The following is a 21,203-nucleotide window of genomic DNA, read 5'->3' as shown; positions in this document are numbered from 1 at the left end:
AAATAATATCAAGAGAGTAAAATCATCGCAATGTTAGAAATTATATAGAAGCTGGAAACTTAACATATGAAAAAGATTACTTGCACGATTTTCGGACTGCGGTAAACACTTATTTTTCAACAAATTTACTTCTGTAATGCAATGCTTACCGTTCGTATAGGAGAAATCTAGGCCGTCTAAATTAAAAATCTATATTAAACTATATTAGTAGTATGTTATTAGGATAAAAAAAAATATTATAATTTTGATTATACATAAATATTCATCCATATTCTAATGATATACACCAAGAGGTACTCCCGTATCGTGTTATTAGATATAGTAATATTGAATTAATTAGATATAGGTTGGGATTAATATTAAGAGAGAGAAAAGGACGCGTGGGCCCCGCTCCCATCAAGTATATATAACCCTCAGATTGTAGTGTCGCTGCGCGACTCCGGTGCGCTCTCTTACTTCCAAATTATCTGGTTTAAAAAGGAGCGAATTCATGTAATCATTGAATTTGGGATTATAACCGGTTGCCCTTTGTTGTTTCATTCTACGAATTGTATAAATATAACCGAGAAAATACGATTATATATATATGGCGGCCATGGAAGCGAAAGTGGTGCTGGAGATGCCGCAGGATTTATCGGCGCTTTATGTTGGCGACCTTGACAGCAGCGTGACGGAGGAAGAGCTGCTGCGATTTTTCGACCAAACAGTCGGCTTCGTCTCCGTCAAGTTATGCATGGATCTGCTTAATCAGCAATCACTCGGATACGGTTACGTCAACTACACAAATCCTGACGATGGTACTGGATTATATTTTAAGTTTGTTCTACTATTTCTCAACTTTGGATTTTTAAGTCTAACTTCAGTTATTGTTTATTTCGATTGAAAATAATTAGGAGTTAAAACCAACGATTAATGTTATTCTGTTTTAAGTACGATTACAATCTAGGTCTAAGAGAATCTTAATTCTTGGAGTAATAGTTATGGTCCAGCCCGTTCTGTAGTGACGTGACCCGCAAGAGTCCCCTTCTTAAGAGACAAGCGTCACTAAGTTAGGCTAGGCAATATACTACTACTCCATATACATTGGCAGATTTAGGAGGAGGCAGATTATTAGTATGAGCTCAAAATAATATACTCAGTTTGTTACTCAACAAAACTCCGCAAGAATTTTAATCTACAATTATTTTTTTGCTTTTGTCTATTTATTCCTATTTTTTGCGCTTTATTATTATTATTATTATTATAGTTTTTTTACTTTCTTTTTTTTTGTGTTTACTAGTATTATCTTTTCTTTTTTCTAAATTCTAAATTTTAATTTTTATTAGTGTGTGAATTTTGTTAGTATATTAATTTTTAAAAATTATATTAGCTATGAATTTACTTAAATGTATTTTTATTGAATTTCATACTTTAAATTATATTGAAAATTTAGTTTAATTAGAATATAAAATTAAAATTAAAAAAATTGATGCATAAAAGATAAAATGGTGGAATCCATGAGTAGTTGATGATAAGTTGTAGATGTTTTTTAAATAAGGAATAACGTAAAAAGTGTTTTGGGGTCTTTGAACATAGTGAAGGGAAGTAGTAACAGTTAAGTGATATGCATGGTAAGGTGGTCTAACTAGTAGTTTCTCTTAAACTAATTTAGCATATGGACTTTATGTAGACTTCTCATGGTAAAATTCTCTCAAATTCTATTAATAGTTGAATTCAGTCTCCTCCGTGAATGATTTAATGACATTTGCTTCTAACGTGTGCGTTTTGGTAATAGCTGAAAAAGCGATGGATGCTCTCAACTTCACTCATCTCAACGGGAAATGCGTTCGGATTGCATTTAAGAGAGCAGGAACTCAAACTGAGGCCAACTTATTCGTTAAGGTATTGCTCCATTCTGCAACAATATTTGTTAGTAGTATTCATTTGTAAATGAATCACACTCTCTTGCAGAATTTGGACCAAACAATCAACCACAAAGGTCTACACGACATTTTTAGTCCATATGGGAAGATCATGTCGTGCAAAGTTGAGACCGACTCCAACGGTCAATCAAAAGGGTATGGCTATGTGCAATACAAGCACGAGGAATCTGCTGCAACAGCTATCCAACATCTGCACAGTGAGATTTTGCTAGGGAAAGAGCTACATGTAGTCCCTTATCGCAGCAAGCAGGAGAGGGAGGCCAACTTCACAAATGTGTTCGTCAAGAACATCTCTGAAACCACAACTGAAGAAGATCTAACGTCGATATTTGGAGAGTTTGGGTCAACGACCAGTGTGGCAGTGATGCGAGACGAAGAAGGAAGTTCAAAATGCTTTGGATTTGTCAACTTTCAGAATGCAGCGGATGCAGCCAGGTCGGTTGAAGAGCTCAATGGCCGAGAATTCAATGGAAAGGAATGGTTCGTTGGTAAAGCTAAGAAGAAGGTCGATAGAGAGAAAGAGATTAAACTTGAGCGCGAGCGAATTGCACTTGAAAGACCGTTGGATGTGACCAATGTCTACATCAAGAACATAGATGATGATATTGACAGTGACAAATTGAACGAGCTGTTTTCTCCGTTTGGCACCATAACGTCGTGCAAGGTTAGTTGGAAACTTATGATCCATTCATTAGTTTAGCTTTTCTCTTGCTATGCGTATAGCTCATTGTCAAATTTCATCCTCCAAGGTTATGACTGATAAAAGAGGCATAAGCATAGGGTATGGTTTTGTTGCCTTCTCTACTGGCGAAGCGGCTGCAAGAGCAGTAAGTACTTAATCACTTATTTTTCGCTCTACTACTCGAGATAAGCAAAAAGGATATAATCTTTTTTGAGTGCAGATTTCAGAGATGAATGGGAAGATGATAGGAAGGAAGCCTTTTTATGTTAGGACTGCAGAAAGAAAGGAAGCTAGACGCCAACGGTTGCAGGTGCTCTTTTCTATAGGCTATTTCCCGATTCAGTCTAATTTAACTGACTTCAAAGACTAAACCAATTTTGTGATTTCCTTTACCAGTCTATCTTTTCTAGTCATATGCACTCGGCTATGATGGTGCCTCCGCTCTCTCCTCAACGCCCATTTTTTTATGGCAATGGTGTCTATCCGCAAGGGTTTGTACCTCCTCAGGCACCTATGGTTCCAAATTTCTTGCATCCCACCAGCCAACCGGCTCATCCTCTGATGCAACCGCAGGTTAGTGCTGCTTTTCGTATCTTCTCCTTTACCTCTCCATCACTAATAACTATCTTACTGAAAAGCAGATGCCTTTGAGGGGATTCAGAAGCTCTAATGGCACGCCAACGCAGAACACTCTGGCATCTGCTCTTGCAAATGCTCCCCCACATGATCAGAGAAATGTAAGAATTTTTTTCTTGGTTGATACATGAAGTCGTTATGCCTTTGGCTTGTTGAGCTAAGTATTTCGGTGTGTGCAGATGTTGGGCGCGTATCTATACCCTCTGGTTCAGGTGATAGAGCCTGTAATGGCGGGTAAAGTCACAGGCATGCTTCTAGAAATGGATCAGACCGAGGTTTTGCACTTGCTCGAATCACCTCAATCCCTTGCAGCTAAAGTTATGGAGGCTATGAATGTCCTAGCCAATGCTTCTCAACGCCGAAATTGGTTTCAATGTCCTTGAATTAATCATTCACTCTTTTTCAGCAACTGCTTGGTTTTGACTTATTTTTGTTGGAATTTCTTTTTTGACATTATAGCTTTGTTTTGGTAGATAACTATCTTGAGATCAATATATATTCTTTATTTAAAAAAATGTCACGATATATGCAAAACTTAAACCACTATAAACGTCTAAGTTACAATATGGGAGTTAATGCATGGGTGATTGAGTAGATGAAAAACACAGTAGTTGGTTGAAGCCTCAACAGCATCCTTCATTTCGTGCAATCCTGATTCTGTCCTTAAATTCACCTAAGTTGTACAGAATGCAATGTGAATTACCTTCTATTAATAAACGAGATTTGAATGATCGATCATTTAAAGATTTTATTATCAAGTGCACCTAATTTAGACTTAAAATTAAACAAAGAAGCAAACGACCAATTTTTTCTGCTAAACGTGTTTAGATTTGATCATTTGAGTTTCAAGGAAATGTTCCATTATTGATTAAAAAAATTTAGATGAATATAATGGCTTTTCATTTTTATAAGATAAGATGCCCACATTCAGATGGTGATGGTGGGCAGCAGCATATTTATTATTGTACGGGAAATTTGGCCTCTCTTGTAAAGGTATCAGTAATTTACTAATTGATTCTTGGATGTGTTTTATTTGTCACGAAATTTAATAAGAAAGACACGAAAATGAGTATTGATTATCGAATTGATCTCGACAGATTTCATTTTCATTTTTTAAACAAAGAATAGTACAGCTATTTTACTATTTAGATTAAGAAAGTAACCATAATCAAGTCCATCAGTGACCAAAATCTGTTTTTGAATCACTTCACGGAATCAGATTTCGTTACCCTAAAATAAATACTCCCTCCGTTTCTAAAAGTAGGAACTTTGGAAAGAGTGCGAGTTTTAATGCAATATTAGTAAAATAAGAGAAATGAAAAAAAATGGTGAAATAATAGTGAGAGACGAAAAGATAGTGAAATTAGTGTTAATGAATTGGATGATTCAGTTAGAATAAAAAATTTCAATTTTTGGATAAAAGACCAAAAAGAAAAGAATTTCTTCCTTATGAAACAATATCGATTATATGGATTTCATACTCCTATTAACTCAATGCAATATCAAATTATATACACTAGGAGGTAATTGATTTGACGAATGAGATTTATAAAATTGAATTATGATCGAATTGAACTATTTGGATTAATTCATTTTTGGGTTAGGATCTATCGTTATGGTGTATTATGATTTGAAGGATTATATATACCAAAATGCGAACAATTTATATTTTTTGTAAAATTTGTAGTACTATAAATAAAGAATGATTAAATTACCAAAGTTAAACTAGCAACCTGAATTCCTAGACATGTGGAAAATGTAATTAATGTACTCTCTTCAGTTTTTTTTTTTTTTTTGAATAAATAATCAAATAGAACCAAACCAACGTTAACATCATACACTCGGGCATACCCGAGGACGTACAAGGGAAAAAACCACAAGACGGCTAGTACAGAACAACAAGGTAAAGACCAAGCAACAATCAGCATGGGGCAAGCCCCAAACAAGAACGAACACAGTTCAAGTCACCCATCTAAACCCAGAGTGGACGGGCCTCGTTAAAACCCCTTGAGGAAAAAACCCGATGGGATAAAATTCCCCAAGGGGGAAAAAAGTACCCTTTTGAGTGACTCGAAGAGCATCATGAACCAAATCATCTGAACCCTGTGGACTCCATCATCTGTCTTGAAGGTGGAGAAGAACCTGCTCATATGGAAAGTGTGAGTACAAAATGTTGTAGGTAGCTTCTTTGATCTCAAAGATGACTCTAGCTGCGTCCCAAGCTTTCCCATAAAAAATAATCTTGTTTCGGGTCCTCCAAATGATCGCCACTGTTGCCATGAGGGCAATCCTCTTTGCCATCTGAACAATCTGAGAACCACGAATATGTCGTCCTGCCCATTTGATGACACTCCTAATCGTCGTCGATCTCCTCTTCGTCGTCGATCTCCTCGCAATGCCTAGCCAGAGCATTATCTTCCCCCAAACTGAATAGTAGTAGAAGCTTTTTGTTTTAATCACCTTTAAAAAAATATATATACTCCCCTTCCATCCTAAAAAATAAGACAAACTTATAAGTGACACGGATTTTAATGTGCAATAAAATAAGAGATAGATTGAAAAAAAGTATGAGAGTAGAAGGAAAAGGTAGCAGAAGATTTGTTAATACACTGTGAGATCCATATTAGAAATGACGCGTATGATTATTATTTATTGAAAACTTTCCGCATTTAGACTTGATCCAATTTTAGAGAACAGTCCAAAATGATCAAACTAATCTATTTTTTGAGGAAATATGAAGAAAAAATAGTTAAAGGGAGAAAATAAAGTTAAAAAGTAGTATCTCTACTTTAAATATTTATTAGTATCATTTTTTTCAAAATAAGTGCTCAAAACGAAACGCATCTACTTCATTGGAATGGAGAGAATATAACTATTCCATGAAACAAAATTACCCTCAAGTCTCATATAGACGTTCTATCCCACCTTCTTTCAGCACTCGGAGTTGATACTATCAAAATTCGCAGCTTATGTACAGCCATAATTCTTCTAATCAGACAATAATACAATACCTAAGTGAAAATCAACTTTTTTTAGGAGAATGGCACACAAAGTTCAGTACAGTAAATAGCGGCAAAATTGGCTTTAAAATGACAGTTCTCCCTAAGAGATAAATACCTAACTCTATAAAAAATGTTTCATTTCATATTAGTACAAAAAGTTTGAAGCTTACATAAATCATACAAAGAGTTTCATTCGTATTTCAGTTTAGTACATTCCATTTACATAAGAGCATCCGCAATGGTCGGCTAGCGACCGGCTAGCCGATTCGTCGCGCTGGCCGATCGGCTAGCCGAACCATTGCAATCGGCCAGCGCAAAATCGGCGAGCGGATCGGCGTGGGCTCGCCGATCGCTCGTCGCTGGCCGAAACGCTAGCCGATCGGCTAGCCGCCATTGTGGAGGCCCGATCGGCCAGCGCCGATTTTCGATTTTTTTTTTTTTTTTTAAATCATATATAAACGCGATTTTCGTTTCATTTTCATTTGCACCACTTGTTTTAACGAGTTTTCTCTCTCTCTAACTTTCTGTTCAAGAGCATCATCGAGTGATGGATCACAACAACGAGTCCAGTCCGGCGACGAGCGGCTCTCAGACTCCCACAGTACCCGTGGGATCTGGATGGGGGCAGATGGGCCGGGGATTTAACATCCCTTGGAATCAGATGATGGGGATGATGGCTGGTGCGCCGGGGGGGGCGATGGGGGGAACCAGGGGGGTATGCCGGGGGGTATGCCGTGGGGGATGCCGGGCGGCGGGCAGTCAGCGCCCGGGTGGGGGGGGTATGCCCCAGATGCAGCAGCAGATGATGGGGATGATGTGGCGGGGGGGGGGGGGGGGGGGATGCCGGGGGGGGTGGGTGCAGGGGTCACCGGGAGGGGACGCGGTATATCGGCCCTCGCTTGATTTTTTGACGGCTTCGTCTCACACGTCGACCCCGGTGGAGACGCAGTTCTCTGGCGATGACCTTCTGTCATTGCATGATATGGGGATCGATCTCGGGGACGATGATACTCCCGTTCGAGCGACGCCGGCCGCGCCGAGGAAGAAGATGAGGGGGAAGGGGAAGGACAAGGCGGTCAGCGAGTCATCGCAGCCCACTGCCACCGGCCGGAGGAAGTGGGCGGAGGATGAGTACGCCGCGGTGGCCAAGGGGTGGTTGGAGGTGTGCGACGATCCACTGGTTGCGAACAACCAGCGGATCGTCAACATGTGGGCGAAGATCAGGGCTGCCTATAAGAACCACTGCCCGCACGGGAAGGACTTCAGCAACGAGGAGGTCCGGAAGGGGTGGGAGCGCACCAGGGCCGCGGTGGGCCGTTTTGCGAATTTGTACGCCAACACCCTCCGTCAGCTCAGAAGTGGGCAGACTGAGGACGACGCCCGGAGGATAGCCGCGAGTCAGTTCCCCTTGGAGGGGAAGTATAAGGAGTTCACCTTCTGGGAGTGCTTTTTGTTGCTGAAGGACTCGGAGAAGTTCCGGGCGGGGTGCGACGCTGGGTGGCCGAAGAAGCAGCGACTTAACTATAGCGGCGACTACAGCGGCAGCAGCGGCGGATCCCACGACCTCCCCCCGGATGCTGAGGAGTTTCCATGCCCTCCTTCATTTACTGGTCGCCCCCGCCCGGTTGGACAGAAGCGGGCGCAGCGGGCTGCGAGGGGCGGACCCCCCCTATCGCCCTGCGAGGTCCAGTCCTCCGCCCTCCCAGCCGCCCCACTCGAGTACACTCTCCATTCGCGTAACCAAATGTTACGCGGGCTCAGATGTTACAGGTCTTCCGAGAGTGGAAGAACGCCACTGACCCCACGGAGAAGAGGTTTCTTTACGAGATGCTCGAGAGCATGCGTGCTGATTTAGAGATCGCGAGGTCACGGCTGGGGGGTTCCGACGTGGGCTCAGATACCACGGGTGGCGGCAGCGGCGGCGGAGACGGCGGCGGCGACGAGGAGGGCGACGGCGACGGCGATGAGGAGTAGAGAGTGGCGGGGCTCGGGTGTTGAACCCCCTTTTTTTTTAAAAAAAATCACGTACTTTTTTTTTTAAATCTTTGTACTTTTTTTTTAATGGAATGGATTATTTTTCCCGTATACGTGTCGTAAATTTAATTCCGTATATCGCAATTTTAATTCCGTAAATGTAGTATATTTTGAATTATTTTTATTGCGGCTGGGCTATGACTGGCCTATGGCTGGCCTAAATCTGACGTGGCAGGTGGTTTTTTTAGTGTTGCTGACGTGGCAGAGGAGAGAATGGCTGGCCTATGGCTGGCCTAAGCACCATTGCGGATGCTCTAAATCATACAAACAGTTTCATTCGTATTTCAATTTAGTACATTCCATTTTTTAGTTTAAACAGTGTTAACTTTTTACTTATATGAAGTTTAAAATATTTCATAATTGTTTCATGTTGTTACAAAAGTTTTGTTATTGTTTTATATTGGTACAAAAAATTCATCATTGTTTATTTTTTGTTATTGTTTTATATTGGTACAAAAAATTCATCATTGTTTTGTAGTTTGTGCGTCGCACAAATCTAAGGTTAACATCGTTTAAACAAAAATAACGAAATGTACTAAACTGAAGCACGAATGAAACTTTTTGTATGATTTATATAAACTTCAAATTTTTTGTATTAATATAAAACAAAAGTGAAATATTTTGTATAAGTCATGTATTTTCTTCCCGCCAATTAAAAACCTATCCATGTTAGAATATTGGTATCTACGTAGAATATACTCCTAAGTCCTACCAGATAAAAATAATGCGTACCAAATTACCATGCTCTTGATATTTGCAGCAAACTAGTTTAGCACTGTTTTCAGTCACTATTTTACCACAAATTCAACCATTTAGTCCAGCCCAAAAAAAATTAGTAAGGGCATCCGCAATGGGGCAGACGATGGGTTAATCATAGTCCGCGTCCGATATATCGTCTGCGGATGATGCGCGGAGGATACCCATCGTCCATCGCATCGTCCGCCACAGTGGACGACGCGGACGATGGGTCACGGACGATGGGCACGCGTTTCTTTTTTTTTTTTTAATTTTTTCAATTTTTTTTTCTTATTTAAACACTAATATTCTCTACCATTTCACACACTCCAATTTCACATCTCTTCAATTTCTCTTCAATTATTCTCTCTCATCGTCTAAAAAATGAATCCCGACGACTACGATTTGAGTACCTCGGATGGCTGCAGACGGACCTTGACTCGAGCCTTGTTCGATGCCGTTACTGAAGCCAAGGCGGAATGCTTGGCACAAATGCAGCGGGAGGAGGCGGCGGCGGCGGAGGCGCTGGTCCCTCACCCGATACGACGTTGGTCGTATATCCCCCGCGAGCATGACGTAGCGCACGAACGTCTGTTCGCAGATTATTTTGCCGAGAATCCAAGGTGGAGCCCGAATGTTTTTCACCGACGTTTTAGAATGAGCCGAGATCTTTTTCTCCGCATTGTGCACACGTTGGAGGGACGTGATGAGTACTTCCAGTATCGGGAAGACGGGATCGGCAGACCCGGACTTACGCCGTTGCAGAAGTGCACGGTTGCGATCCGCCAGTTGGCCTACGGCACAACAGTGGATATGTTCGACGAGTACCTTCACGTTCGGGATACAACTGGCCGCGAATTTCTGAAGAAATTTTGTAAGTTAGTTGTGGAGGCTTTTGGTGACACATATTTGCGACGCCCGACTGCTGATGATTGCCAGAGCCTGATGCGGATGCACGAGACGGTGCACGGCTTCCCTGGGATGCCAGGGAGCATCGACTGTATGCACTGGCAGTGGAAGAACTGCCCGACGGCCTGGAGAGGCCATTTTACTAGCGGCTACAAGGGCAGCCACCCGACGATGATCCTAGAAGCCGTCGCTGACCACCGCCTCTGGATCTGGCATGCCTACTTTGGTGTAGCCGGGTCAAACAACGACATCAACATCCTTAACTCGTCCACCCTATTCGCCGATCAGTGCAGGGGTCGCGGTCCGGCCATTCAGTTCACTGCCAACGGCCGCACACATCATATGGGGTACTACTTGGCCGATGGCATATACCCTATGTGACCTGTTTTTTTGAAGACGATCAGCTGCCCAATTGGTGAGAGGAGAGTCTTGTTTGCGGCAAAGCAGGAGTCCGCGCGGAAGAATGTGGAGCGGGCTTTTGGGGTGCTCCAATCGCGGTGGGCAATCGTGAAAGGTCCGGCGCGTTTCTGGTACAAGGAAGTCATCGCCGACGTCATGTATGCGTGCATCATCATGCATAACATGATAGTCGAACAAGAACGTAGCCATGTCACCAATTGGGTGGATGATGAAGCCGGATCTAGCTCCAGCACGGCGACCTCGCCGGTCACTCGAGGATTACCAACTGGCTTCGGTGGGGTTTAGAGCGGCAAGCCTCAATGCGCAACCAACAAGACCATACTCAGCTCATGACCGACATGATTGAAGAAGTTTGGAACCGCAACCGCCGCCGTTGAGAAATTGTAGTTTTTTTTTCCGTATTGTAATGTTTGAATTTTAATGAAATGAAGTTAGTTTTCCAAATTTTGAAGTATTTAAATATTCAAATAATAGAAAAATATTTAGGGCGGGCTATTGTCCGCCCCACTGCAGGTGAAATAGGAGGAGGATAAAATGCTGACGTGGCGGTGCATAGGGCGTCGCTTAGAGCGTCCCATTGTGGATGCCCTAATGTGAATCTATAGAGAATTTTTCGAACACACAAATCAGTAATGGGGGCAAACAAATGTCAAAGTAACAACACCGTTTATGATCACTGCATACCTGTTACACGATTTCACAAAACAAAAGGGCAAGGTGAAAGACTGAAAAACAATTTGAAGACATGCTAACTGAATGGAATGGAAGTTATGTTGGCTAAATAACCATATATAGAAGGGCTCTCATTCTCCAATTTCTCTAACCCATTTAAACTGAGTTTTGGAATACCTGATTATTGGTTAAATTATAAGTGAACTTTGAGAGTCGGATTTAAACATTAAAGCATATGAATCGCGCTATGATAAAAGAGCCTAAGAGCATCCGCAGCGGTGCCCCGTCCGTCCGTGCCAGCGGCGGGGACACCGCTCGTCCGCCAATACATGCCGTCCGTCCTTGCCAGCGACAGGGCGGTGCTCTTAAATAAGAGCACGTTTGTGCCGCTGAGCAGCACGACGTGGCAGCTCCTGATTAGCCAACGACAATTTCGTTTTTTTTTTAACTTTTTTTTTTAATTTTGAATTTAATTTAAAAATCATTTTTTAATAAAAAAAATATTTTCCCACTTCTCAATAAATTATATCCGTTTTCTATACACTTTTAATTTATTTTTCAATTGTCCCCCCCAAAATTCACTTTTTATGTATTTTTATTTTTTACGATTTTAATTATGTAAATTTTATTTTGTAGGATTTAATTATATAATTTTTATATTTTAATGTATTTTTATATTGTAGAAATGTTTTTAGTAATTGAAGCATTTAAAGTTAAATTGAATATTAGAATAGTGGAACCCTTGAGCTTGTCTTTACGGAAGAGCACTGATGTGGGTGTTGTGCTCTTCCCTAAGGACAAGGAGTAAAAGTGGAGCCGGGTCCACCTCCGTGCTCTTAACTCTAAAGCTTAAAACATCGTGAGCAAGCTCAATAGTCATAATTTACCACTTACTCCCTCTGTCCGCGAATAGGAGTCCTGTTTTTTTTATTTTAGTCCGTCCGCGAATAGGAGTCTCGGTTCACTTTTACCATAAATGGTAATAGGATCTCACCTTCCACTAACTCATTTCACTCATATTTTCACTAACTCATTCTACTCACATTTCATTTAAAACTAATATATACAAGTGGTGATCCATATTCCACTCACTTTTTTCTGTCTACTTTTTTTAACATTTCTTAAAACTCGTGCAATGAGACTCAATAGTCATAATTTACCACTTACATTAATTGAAATCGTTTATGGGGAAAAAGCAGAAAATCCCAATCAAACATTTTAACGGTAGGATTTCTGGAATCTGCAACGACGGGGATCAGCCACGAGCAAAGTACGATCGTAGGTGACGAGAATGTCTTTCATCTCCTTCTTGGACTGCTCGTCAACGTACTTCTGGTAGAAGGCGACGAGCGCCTTAGCAATGGACTGGCGAATGGCGTAGATCCTCCTTTCACGCGGATACGCATATCCACGCGCGGCCGAGAAGGAGGACAGGCTAGAATGCCTTGTAGCGGAGGATTTCAGGTTGAATCAGCTCGATTGGAACACCGTTGATTTTGACAGTGAGTCACGGAAACCGCCGTCTCCTTGCGGCCAAAGCATTGGACGGATTCCGTGGTTGGGGTCGCCATGCTTGAATGTGCTTACCTAATGATAGCTATGGTAATTAGGTTTTGCTTTAATATGGGCCGGATATACATATGTGGTGCCTTTTTGGGCTTTTTACCATCAAATACATTGGGTCATTGTATATCCTTTTATCCCATTAGAAATGCAACGTTTTCCTTTTTGGATTGTCCCATTAAAAATGCAACATTTCCTAAAATGGAAACATCACTCTCTCTACTTTTCCCTAGTATATATTTTGCCATTTCGTGTTTAAAAGAAGTGTGGCTGATTAAAATTATAAAATTATGCATAAAACTTGTTTGAACAATAAATCAAGTTCGACAAATTAAGACTGACTAAGAAAAAACATGTGTTTTTCTTTCTTCTGATTTTTATGAGTTTGATACATCAATGTTTTGGCACATACTCCCTCCGTGCCATAGTAATAGGGACGTTTTTCCATTTCCGTCCGTTCCATAGTAATAGAGTCATTTCTCTTTTTAGTAAAAGTCAGCACATTTTTCCACACCTACTTTACTCTCTTTTACTACTTTTTTTCTCTCTTCATCTCTCTACCTTTTTCATTTTCCACTTTATTCTCTCTTTACTTAACTCATCTAACATAATTTTTTTTAATCTCCGTGCCGAAAAGTTTTGCCTCCATTACTATGGAACGGAGGGAGTAGTATTTTTCTTTTACGTTTGATGGTGAGTGTTAACACCCTCATCTAATGTTTCTATTTCAACTTTTATCTTTGATCTCTTTTCATTTTTGTATAGTAGCTACTGGACTCACTTCCTTTTCCTCTCGTTCTATTTGAATTTGCTGTTGAGTGCAACCTACAAAGACCGCGGAGAGGTTAGATTTGTATTCTTATTGCAACGACGATTCATATAGATCTTTTGTGCAAATCACGGATAATTGCTCAAACCTAATACGATTCCTATGTTTATCGAAAGGTGAACAAGCTTCATTGCCGTACAAAATTCAGTTCATAATCCTTCCAATTTAGTGAGCAATTAAAATGGGTGACGTTCCACAAGGGAGCTCTCTATGCTTATGATGGCAAATTCATCAAATCATAAAACATGACCTCCACAAGGAATCTCTCTAAACACCAATTTGAATAAAAGAGATGAGAAATTCCAAGGTAATTAACGGAGTTGGATCCCTGTTGTGCTCCAACCACAGCAGGGGCTGTTGTGCCTCACCATCGCAATATTTTAATATTTAATAAAATATATGTTTGTGTGTGCACAACAACCCTTGCTGTGGTTGGAGCACAACATGGGATCCAACTCTATAATTAACACTATAGACAATGAAATGATGGGAAAGAAGGAAACTGTGTTTGTTTATTTGGATACATTCACCGAGACAGAGTTTAATCAATGTGAATAAGGCAAAAAAAGTAACTAAGTGAATAGAAGCTTAGGCTTCAACGAGCCTCGCTTTTGTGTATTAAATAGAAAGAGGAAATAATATATTTATATTAACATGAGAGATAATTTTTCTAAAAAATAAAATATGACATCTTTTATAAGACAAACTTTATAAATTTGACTAGAAAATGTTCTTTCATGCATTATAGGTAGTATCAAAACATATCCTATTGAAGTATTGTTTAGTGTTTGTGGAGTAGTAACGCTTTGATTAAATTAACTAACTAGTTTAACCATTTTACTATCTTATTCACGAAAAATATTTTTATTTTAAATTTTGGTCCATCGATTAAAATTAATTTCCTTTTATTTAGTACTATAATGAATTTGATTCTTTAATCTCATTTTCACTGATTATAATTCAAACTTTTCTTTCATCCTTTTATAGGTAGTACTTGGTAAATTTATGATAAAATTATTTTCCTTAAATAGAGGTACAAATAAAAGTTATTGAATAGAAGTTTTTGTAAACCTATTAGGGGGTACAAATAACAAATTCAAATAAAGATGATGCATCTTAAATAGAGGTACAAATATCAAATTAAAAAAACGATGCCTCTTCAGTCTTCACTCTACAATAGATTCCCGAACAAATTCGAATCCAGTGTTCCTTTTTCTTTCCCCTTCAGGAATCACACTGCAAAAGTGCAGATGCAGACGCCCTCATTCATTTTACTCCGCTGTCACCACCGCTCTTCCTCTCTCTTTCACGCATTTATGAATTGGGCGTATGTGCATCGAATACATCCACAGTTTTATTTGTTTAATACATTTAAGTTAACAACTGCTACTATTATTCTTTCAATTGTTATTCTCTTTTAATGAACCCCTGTGCTTCATCTTCTCTTGAGGATATCTGTGTCACTGTCTGAAACCGTATATAAGAATTTCTTTTTTTATTTTTTCCGAAAAAGGAATCACACTTTACAGGAAAAAATTGCGGCGATATTTTCCAAACGACTCTAATTTCTTTTGCCAAAAATTTGAAAACGGAGAGGAAAACAATCCGCCGATCGTTCTCTTTATCCTGTTAATATTTTCTGCCCAATTTCTTGGTATTACTTTTCTTCTTCTTTTTTCAATTCAGTGGACGGTGTTTGGTAAATTATTCATTTGATATCGTGGGGTTGCTTGTTTTTTTTTGTTTAGGAAATCGTATGCGATTGGAAACGTTTAGTTTTGAGTTGTAAACTTGTAATTTTATTTGGATTCTGTGATCCTCAAATTGTAGTAATCTATAACGCCAGTCTACCTTTTTCCTGTATATTTCACTTAGTAGTTTGCCGTAGCCTGAATTTGTTTTTTCAAGTAATTATGCAGGTCTTTATGTTCATAGTCCCTTTGTCACCTTGCTTGTTAAATCTCCAATAGTAGAGTATTGTAGCTGCATTGTAGATTTCTTGAATTTTTGGTGCTTTATTGTCGTATGGCGTACTAGTTAAATGTGTACTATATTATAGATTTCAAAACTATAGCACATTGTGACTCCTGCCTCAAGGACCAAGCTCATCGTTGGAAATTTAAGATTGTGAAACAAATCAAAGTTAAACCATCATTAAGGGTTTGTTTTATAGGATTATGTGTTGTTGATAAAAGTATACATTTTCATTACGGTTCTTCATTGCTAAGAGAGTGGTTGTAGAATGAAAAAGTTATGGTGTGATTAACTTTCTCAAGTAATTGCAACTTTGCAGTTTTTTACGTTTTTGAGTGATTTTGTTACCTCAATCCTTTACTGAACCTCTAACACGTTTTCTCATGTGTGTTGGCCTGAACGCAGTATCAAAGTCTTGAGATTCCTGCTATGGAAGGGCAAACAAATCAGAATGGTTCTTTTTGTGGAGCATTTGGCGCACAGCAAGGGCCCCCTAACAGTTATGTGGATCGATTAGCTTCTCTTGGTAACAGGCTCAGTCCAGCTGAGAGTAGATCGTCGCAGCACATGCTTGCTCCCCATGATGGAAGTATTGGACACATGAGTACCCCTTGCAATCGTGTTCTGACAAGCAGAGGCTGGGACCACGGTGAGTCCAGCTCTACTGGAAATAATGTGCAAGAGAAAATATTGGATGATGATTCAAAAATGAGGTTGGCATGGTATTCCTTTTCCGGTACTTCTTCTGTGGCTGATATCAGTCCAGAAGATGGGCCTCCCGTACCTTCTAGTGCTATCAATCCTGGTTATGTTGGAAATCAAGTGACTGACACATCCCATCTACTGACTTTTAGACCAAACCACAGGCATTTGAGGGAGAATAGTAATTCCCCTAGTGGTCTAGTGGGAGGGAGACCTCGCATTCTTTACGAATCTGGGCGCGTTGGGGCAGAGGAGACTCTGGTCCGTTATGATTCTTCCAGTAATTTAGATTCTTCTTCGTTTATTTCTAGTCCTTCTATAGAAAATAATGACGCACCAGCTCCGTCACTTGGTACTTGGGGTTCATCTTGTAAGAGGAAGGCGCTTGAAGGTAGTTCACGACACTTTCACCCTGGTGGATGCTCTAACTCCAACCAGCCAAAGGAGAGTGTAGTGCAGCATCCTGTTCCTGGCCGTGGCACTGCCTCAAGAAATTTAATTACATCAACAAGTTCATTTAATACTGATCGATTGGAACAGCTGAATTCAAGTAGGGGAGTTGGTACTGGTAGTGTATGCTCCGGACGTTTCACTTCATCAAGTGTTCAAGGAATCACACAAAGTCCGGTCAGAAACTTTGCTTCACGGTCAAGACCTAGACTTGGGGAGCCGATTCCATTTCATGCACCTAGAGGCCCTTCTGTTGGACATTCGACTTTGAATGCGTCACAAACACAGTCGGAACATATCTCAAACCTTAATGCTTTGGAGCTGATGTCACCAATGGCGCTGCCGTTGAATCTGAACAATGCCCTAAACGAACCTTTTGTTAATGTAAATGAGTCTGGTCATACACATCATCACCCATGGAATGAATCCCTCAGTTCTCGACATGGCAGTTTATCTGGTTCTTTGTTGCTCCCTAGAGAAAGAGGTTACCGAGCACGTGAAGAAGAGAATCTTAGAAGCTCGGTTTCAAATATGCCAGAGTACCTCGCGATTGGTCCTGCTTCAGATGCAATAAATATCTTTCGAAACCATATTGATGGGAGTTTTACTCCCGGAACATCAGCATCTTCCAGAAGTTATTCTGGTGGGCAGTTGCCTTCTGCTACACGGTTGGCTCATGGAAACCAGACACTACAAAATCCTCAAAGATCGATAGAATCTGCTCATAGGATTCCTTTCCCAAGCATTGAATCTGTTTCTGGGAACCAGAGAAGTCTAGTTGCACCTTTGCCTCAGGCCTCAGCATCATCCGGTGAGAGGGCAAGACTTAGTCAGGCAAGGCATCAGTCAGATCGAAGACAATCATCATTCTTGAGGGATGCACGAGGTGGTACTACTAATGGCCGTAATGTTTTAGCAGCTGTTGAGGGCAGACACAGACTGGTAAGCAGCCTTCTTTGAACTTCCTATTACATATTTTAGTGTTAACCCTGATTAAATGTATGTCATAGATTGTCAGCTTATGGAAACCTGTCTAAGGACAAGATGTTTTCAGGCACTTACTTTGTAAGCATATCTATTAATTAACCATTAATGAATACACTGTTGGCCTCAAGTTCCACTGTGAAAGAATCTGTAATATTTTTGAAATACCAGCTAATTAGCTCATAGACTTGGATCAGGAACTGTGATATTGAGATATGAACTTTCAACTTAAATTATTTGGTGATTGTTAACCTGTACTTGAACTGGTTTTGCTTTGGCAAAACTATTGAATATTTGGTACAAGAGTATAGTTATGATTAGTGGCTTGCTAGATATCTATCTAGTATCTACAAGGAACATACCCTCCATTCTTGTGATCAGTAAATTGCTTTCATATTATTTCTTCTCCTTTTTTATAATGTGATTTTGGACCTTAACTATTGTGAGCTAGCTTAAATGTCTCTTCACGGTCGCAGTATGGTTATCTGCGTTAGAAGTTTCAAATCCTCTAATGTTTGTTTTATTTATTCTCTAGTTAATAACTTAATATACTGATCGTTGAATGAAGTTTATATATCATTATATTTGTTGGGATTGGGTGGGGACCGGAGACTTATGAATTAACTTTATGACCTTCAAATATCTTGGCTTCTATATAAGTTGGAGATTCAGAAGGTACTAGGCTTCCATTGAAGTTTATGATTAATGGATGGAGAGGACCTGGACTATGTTATCTACTCGTATAATGCCATCCCATAGTCAACTCTTCGATAACATTTTGCAAGGACGTCAACTTCTATCTTTGCTTGGAGAGTATACATATAAGAGGATTAGAGGAGAAAGAGTATAGCTGTTAGCGATGTGAAATTATCATCTAATTTTCGTTCTACCACCTATTTGATTATTGTTTCTTATTTTTTTAACAGATTCGTCAGGTCTTGCATATGAGTTCGATGCGAAGGGGTGTTTCCTTGGGAGATGAGGTTTGTTCTATTTCTTACTTCACAGCCCATCCTTCCATTTACTCAATGAATGATTCTACCATAGGATGACGATTCTTTGCGAGTTAGAACCATTTTTTTTAGTTCTGGAATTCAGTATCTTGCGACCAGTCTATACTTGCTATTTTATTTTATTATTCTCTTGATCTTATTTGGAGATGTGATCGCATCTAATTGACACATTACAGAATTCGCTCGCCTTTTTATTTCAGGACTATATGCTTATTGATCCTTCTGTCAATGAATTTGCTGAAAACATAGATATGAGGCTTGATGTTGACAATATGTCTTATGAGGTGAATTTTTTAGTATCCTGGATGTTCAAATTCTTAGTCTTCAATCAACAAAATCAAATTTGGTGCATAATTATCACCAAATCTGTGTCGTGCAACAGGAATTACTCGCTCTGCAGGAGCAAATAGGCAATGTGAGTACTGGACTGAGTGAGAAAAAGATTCGAGACTCTTTGAAAAAGCGGAAGCATGGAGTAGTTAAAGCCTCGCAGGTGATGGAACCATGCTGCATCTGTCAGGTTAGAGCCATGTCTATAATCTCGAAACAACCCCCACAAAATCCGTAATATTCTTTCTATTATTTTGTTTGAGTATTTCACCACAAATTAAGTTTGGACCTAAATAATACTACCTCCATCCACGACAAATAATCTCATTTTGCCATTTTTGGGTGTGCACGGAAAATATGTGCAACACACATAAAACTGTTATTTTTGTGAAGAATCACGTATTATTCTGCTGTTAACTTCTTCTAAATGGCTAGCATTATTTTTTGTCATTGATCAGGAGGATTATGTTGCTGGAGATGATATTGGGATATTGGATTGCCAGCACGAGTTCCATACAAGTTGCATCAAGCAATGGTTGATACTGAAGAACATATGTCCAATCTGCAAAAACACGGCCTTGGGAACTTGAAAGGAGAGTACTTTTTTTCTAGATTGTCGGCCGATGAAGAACAGTCGAACCCGGGCCAGTATGCTTTATGAAACCCTTCACTTGGTGGCATTGCCCTGGAATGGAAGGGCGAGCGTTATCTATTACTGTTATTTGGTAGACGTTTTGATCTCAATTTACTAATAATTAAATATATTGATTAATGTGTTATTGAAGTGTTTTGAAGGCATAACAGTCAGATTAACCTTGCTAGCATTTGCTGAAATTTGTTATTTTAGCCAATTCATTAAAAACTAAATACAGATTTGATTATATGAACTGGGTGCAATTTAAAATATTTGTAAATAAAGGTAAAGTTTAGTCGAATTTATGCGTTTGTTTGCGCATGAAAGCGTTACGAATTCTGACTACAGTTATTTTAATTTCAAGTTGATAGTTTTTTTAAAGAGTTATTTTATTTTAAATACACATTTTTTAAATATTTTTTAATATTTTACTTCTAACTATTATTTTTAAATCTAAATACATGAACCTGGAGTTTTTCTATGGTTTCCCCTTAAATTAATTTTCTCTAAATTGAATATGATAAAATTTGAAACTTGCTTACGCTTACATCTATCATTAAATTAGTTCCACCATTCTTTTGAATCCTTGAGTTTTAAAGTGCCTAAATCAATACAGTAGATTCTCATACTTGGGGGTTTGATAAAATAGTACTATATGCGGACATTTCTAATTATGTCATATCATATTTAAGCTTAATACAAAGCGTTACATAAGGGCATCCACAATGGGACGCTCTAAGCGACGCCCTATGCACCGCCACGTCAGCATTTTATCCTTCTCATATTCCACCTGCAGTGGAGCGGACTATAGCCCGCCCTAAGCGACGCCCTAAGCATTTTTCTATTATTTGAATATTTAAATACTTCAAAATTTGGAAAACTAACTTCATTTCATTAAAATTCAAACATTACAATACGGAATAAAAAAAAACTACAATTTCTCAACGGCGGCGGTTGTGGGTCCAAACTTCTACAATCATGTCGGTCATGAGCTGAGCATGGTCTTGTTGGTTGCGCATTGAGACCTGTCGCTGTAGAACCGCACCGAAGCCAGTCGGTAATCCTCGAGTGACCAGCGAGGTCGCCGTGCTGGAGCTAGATCCGGCTTCATCATCCACCCAATTGGTGACATGGCCACGTTCTTGTTCGACTATCATGTTATGCATGATGATGCACGCATACATGACGTCGGCGATGACGTTCTTGTACCAGAAACGCGCCGGACCTTTCACGATTGCCCACCGCGATTGGAGCACCCCAAAAGCCCGCTCCACATCCTTCTGCGCGGACTCCTGCTTTGCCGCAAACAAGACTCTCCTCTCACCAATTGGGCAGCTGATCATCTTCAAAAAAACAGGCCACCTAGGGTATATGCCATCGGCCAAGTAGTACCCCATATGATGTGTGCGGCCGTTGGCAGTGAACTGAATGGCCGGACCGCGACCCCTGCATTGATCGACGAATAGGGTGGACGAGTTGAGGACGTTGATGTCGTTGTTCGACCCGGCTACACCAAAGTAGGCATGCCAGATCCAGAGGCGGTGGTCAGCGACGGCTTCTAGGATCATCGTCGGGTGGCTGCCCTTGTAGCCGCTAGTAAATTGGCCTCTCCAGGCCGTCGGGCAGTTCTTCCACTGCCAGTGCATACAGTCGATGCTCCCTAGCATCCCAGGGAAGCCGTGCACCGTCTCGTGCATCCGCATCAGGCTCTG

General features: G+C 40.1%; 2 protein-coding genes and 1 pseudogene across 3 annotated transcripts; 2 read left to right on the top strand and 1 right to left on the bottom strand.

Moving 5' to 3' along the window:
* The first annotated feature begins 586 nt into the window (after positions 1 to 586).
* On the top strand, positions 587 to 3,680 carry LOC125221255 (polyadenylate-binding protein 2-like). The gene is made up of 8 exons (XM_089063247.1): positions 587 to 797; positions 1,775 to 1,881; positions 1,951 to 2,586; positions 2,672 to 2,749; positions 2,825 to 2,914; positions 3,001 to 3,177; positions 3,246 to 3,341; positions 3,420 to 3,680. The coding sequence occupies exons 1-8, from the start codon at positions 587 to 589 to the stop codon at positions 3,621 to 3,623; spliced, it is 1,599 nt and encodes a 532-aa protein (XP_088919373.1). The 3' UTR covers positions 3,624 to 3,680.
* Positions 3,681 to 8,857: 5,177 nt separating this feature from the next.
* On the bottom strand, positions 8,858 to 12,583 carry LOC125217554 (small ribosomal subunit protein uS9-like; annotated as a pseudogene).
* Positions 12,584 to 14,547: 1,964 nt separating this feature from the next.
* Positions 14,548 to 19,636, top strand: LOC125218675 (E3 ubiquitin-protein ligase MBR1-like). 2 transcript variants are annotated; one of them, XM_048120395.2, is made up of 6 exons: positions 14,548 to 14,731; positions 15,784 to 17,472; positions 18,441 to 18,497; positions 18,728 to 18,811; positions 18,910 to 19,047; positions 19,316 to 19,636. In XM_048120395.2, exons 2-6 carry the CDS (start codon positions 15,808 to 15,810, stop codon positions 19,445 to 19,447), a joined length of 2,076 nt encoding a protein of 691 aa, XP_047976352.2. In that variant the 5' UTR covers positions 14,548 to 14,731; positions 15,784 to 15,807; the 3' UTR covers positions 19,448 to 19,636. The 2 variants fall into 2 exon arrangements, with proteins under 2 accessions (XP_047976352.2, XP_047976354.2); XM_048120397.2 differs by lacking the exon at positions 14,548 to 14,731 and adding an exon at positions 14,784 to 15,058.
* Positions 19,637 to 21,203: the final 1,567 nt, after the last annotated feature.

Source organism: Salvia hispanica, chromosome 1, assembly GCF_029641045.1.
Source record: "Salvia hispanica isolate PSC_SH4W2 chromosome 1, Shi_PSC_v1, whole genome shotgun sequence".
NCBI lineage: Eukaryota > Viridiplantae > Streptophyta > Magnoliopsida > Lamiales > Lamiaceae > Salvia > Salvia hispanica.
Note: the sequence above shows the minus strand (reverse complement) of the source record. Positions and strands in the feature narration are given on the sequence as shown.